The sequence below is a fragment of the Halyomorpha halys genome, unplaced genomic scaffold (genome assembly GCF_000696795.3).
Source record: "Halyomorpha halys isolate HHAL.00 unplaced genomic scaffold, Hhal_1.1 Scaffold716.1, whole genome shotgun sequence".
Classification (NCBI taxonomy): domain Eukaryota; kingdom Metazoa; phylum Arthropoda; class Insecta; order Hemiptera; family Pentatomidae; genus Halyomorpha; species Halyomorpha halys.
In genome coordinates this window covers 81,942-85,184 of record NW_027112477.1, presented here as the reverse complement: position 1 = coordinate 85,184, position 3,243 = coordinate 81,942, and the positions used below count along the sequence as shown (strand labels likewise).

Below are 3,243 nucleotides of genomic sequence, written 5' to 3'. Positions count from 1 at the left end.
AACAAATTATACCAAAACTTGTAGAAATTCAATAAATAACTATATTAAAATTAGTTATTCACTTACTTGTCAAGAGTATGAAGGGTATCGGATACTAAGAATAACAAGAAAATAAAAACAGGTTCCAGCTTGATAAACAAATAAACATCTGAACCAAAGAAAGTATGTACAGTTCGATAGGTTTAAAAACTAGCTGTCCTAGGGATTTTTTGGATTCCTTTGATCACTTAATTAATTAAAATATGATAAAAACTTTATGGTTTGTGTCAAATTTTCAGATGGTTCCGTTAGTTTTTCATAAACTCATTACAATGATGAACTTGAATTCTTACAATTATGATGGAATATTAAATCTGCTTAAAATTTGTTTTTTTTTATTTCTGTATTTTTGTACTCATTTGTTTCAGGAATGATTTGACCTTGTGCATAGTGAATTGCCCTAAACTGTTTACGACTTGTACTCCTTTGTACTTGACGAACAGACCCGAGACAATGACCGCTGCCACTCATGCCCTCCAGGCAGTGATTACAGATTGCATCGGCCCGGCCAGTCGCAGCGACTGCCTTAATCGCCACATGCAAGAGATATCCAAAGTTGTTCTTATTCTGCAGGACTGCCTGGCCTACCATTACCACGCAGCTTGGACCCATGTGTTACATTTAATAGCTGCCCTATTTAAGGTATTTGTCTAAATAATTGTTTAATCACTTCACTATTATTATAATTATTATTACTATTATTATAATTATTCAATAAAATTCACCTAATTATAATTTTAAAGCTTCAAGTTAAATACTTAATGTCATTGTGTGGTGGACATTGTCTCTGCTTCTTTAAAGTGCTGAATATACTACATAGGGGTCTTTTTCGATGTAGAGGAGGCTTTTGATTGAGTCTGGTACCCAGGACTGCTTTGCAAACACTGTAAATTCCTACCTCCTACATACTTATTCGTTATCTGTTCCTTTCCCACTAATAGATTATTCAAATTAAACCACAATGGTGTCTATTCGTGCCTCTTCTCTCAGACCCCTGGTGTTCCTCAAGACAGTATCCTCGGTCCCATCCTATACAGTCTATACAGTTGACATCTCAACCAATCCTAACACTATCTTCACCACTTACGCTGATGATACATGTGTGCTTGCAGTCAATAATAACCCTTTAATTGCATTCCAAACTCTCCAATCCCATATCGCAACCCTTGAAGAATGGTGCCCTAATTGGAGGATCAAAATAAATCCCATCAGATCACCTTTACTCTTCGTCGTTAACCTACTTACTGCCCTAAAGTATCCTTTAATTATGTTGCTTCTACCCGCAAATGCAACTACCTTTGACTACATCTGGATAAGCGACTAACCTGGAATTCTCACACAAGACTGAAAAGACAAGAAACTACACATCGATTTTGACTATTACAGCACTAACTAGGTCTAAACTTCCAATTCATTACGAAAGACTACTCTACGTGATTATAATAAGGCCTGTCTGGACATACCGAGTTGAGCTTTGGGGCGCCACTAAACCTTCAAATTCCTCTCGTATCCAATCCTTAAAATCCAAAATCCTTCATAAAATTCTCAATGTTTCCTTACTTTGTCACAAATAAAATCATACATCAAGACATCAATGTTCCATATGTAACTGCTCTAGCCTGAACCAGATACCATTCTTTCCATTATAAACTTCCTAACCACCAAAACCCACTAGTTTCTAACCTTGCTTCCTCTTCCATTCCTCCGACAATCCTCCAAAGCCCCTGAAAAGAAGATGGCCATGAGACCTGCTAATGTAAAAACGTCATTAGAGTGCTACCAATGGGTAGTTTCTTTACACGCCTGTATCACTCTTTAATAAGCTAAATTCAAATTTACTGGATGTATTTATATGAATTTACATTTGTGAATAGCAATAAATAAATAAATAAATAAAAGAAAGTTAAATACTTAGAACTATTAACCTCCAAAGTTAAAAATATCAGCTTTAGGTTTATAACCTACTTTTGAATTACAGTCTAATATCATATTTTTCATTGAATATAAAGCTTATCTGATTGAGGTTTTTAGTAACCATAAATAAATTAACAATTCAGCCACCCTATCAAGTACTGAATAATTCAATATATTTAACTAATCATAAACACATTGGAACTTTCTATTTCCTATTTGAAATATGAACAGGTATAGTAAAATCAGCAATAAGATTAATTGCCGCACTGACCGCACCCCCCGACAAACTTCTCCAATTAATAAGATCAATTATTCGAATTGAATTAGGACAGCCAGGAAGATTTATTGGAGATCATCACACACATTTGTAGTAATTTTCTTTATAGTAATATCAATTATAATTGGAGGATTTGGAAACTGACTAGTACCTTTGATAATTGGAGCTCCAAATATAGTATTCCTATGAATAAATAACATAAGATTTTGACTATTACCACCATCACTTACCCTCTTAATAGTAAGAAGACTTTTAATGATCATAAGTCATTGTAATAAATTTGATTTTATCTCGTTTAGTTCGAATAATTTATAATTAATACATTTATTTATGTTGTAAAAATCCACCTACAAAATTTGCTTATTACCAGAAGATTAAAATATTGAGAATTTTCAACTGATAGTTGTTTTAGTTTAGTCCATTCTGAGACAAAAAAAAATTAAATTTCAGCCATTGGTCTGCGTGTTTGTCACGATTATATTTTGAACAGGATTCAATTTTTTATTTATTTTTATTTTTTAGGCTTTTGATTCCAATACTTGTGTATCAAATCAGGGACCATGCACATAACAGTGGTTGCACATTAGCTGGAAAACATGTTTTTTTAAATTGATGTTTAAAAAAAAAAATGATATTGATAGTTTTGCGATTGAAAAGATATTTTGATTAAAATTTATGTTATTTATTTAATTTTTTTTTTTCATTCATTCATATTTTGGCATTATATATGTTGATAATAATTATTTTAAGACAAAGTTGAGTAAGTAAGACAATAGACTCTTTTAACTCAATACTTCTTATTTATCAGGCATGTGGCGATACTTGCTCAAGCATGCTGCTTCCCTGCATCAAAGGATTGATCGAGCTGAGAGACAGCGATCAATTCTTAAACATCAATGAACTAGAGAATGCCGTAGGAGTCGCTATATCTTCGATGGGCCCAGAAGCGATTCTCAAAGTTGTTCCTTTCCAGGTAATTCGTTTATTCTTGATCTGGTATACTTCTATAATTT

The 3,243-nt window shown here is 33.0% G+C and overlaps 1 protein-coding gene across 1 annotated transcript in view; it reads left to right on the top strand.

Moving 5' to 3' along the window:
- Positions 1-3,243, top strand: part of LOC106685609 (RRP12-like protein) — a gene marked incomplete in the record, with an annotated part of 36,976 nt that overhangs the window by 11,004 nt on the left and 22,729 nt on the right. Inside the window, 2 exon segments of the mRNA XM_067050311.1 lie at positions 408-681; positions 3,039-3,203. Of these exon segments, the coding sequence (XP_066906412.1) occupies positions 408-681; positions 3,039-3,203 (439 nt within the window).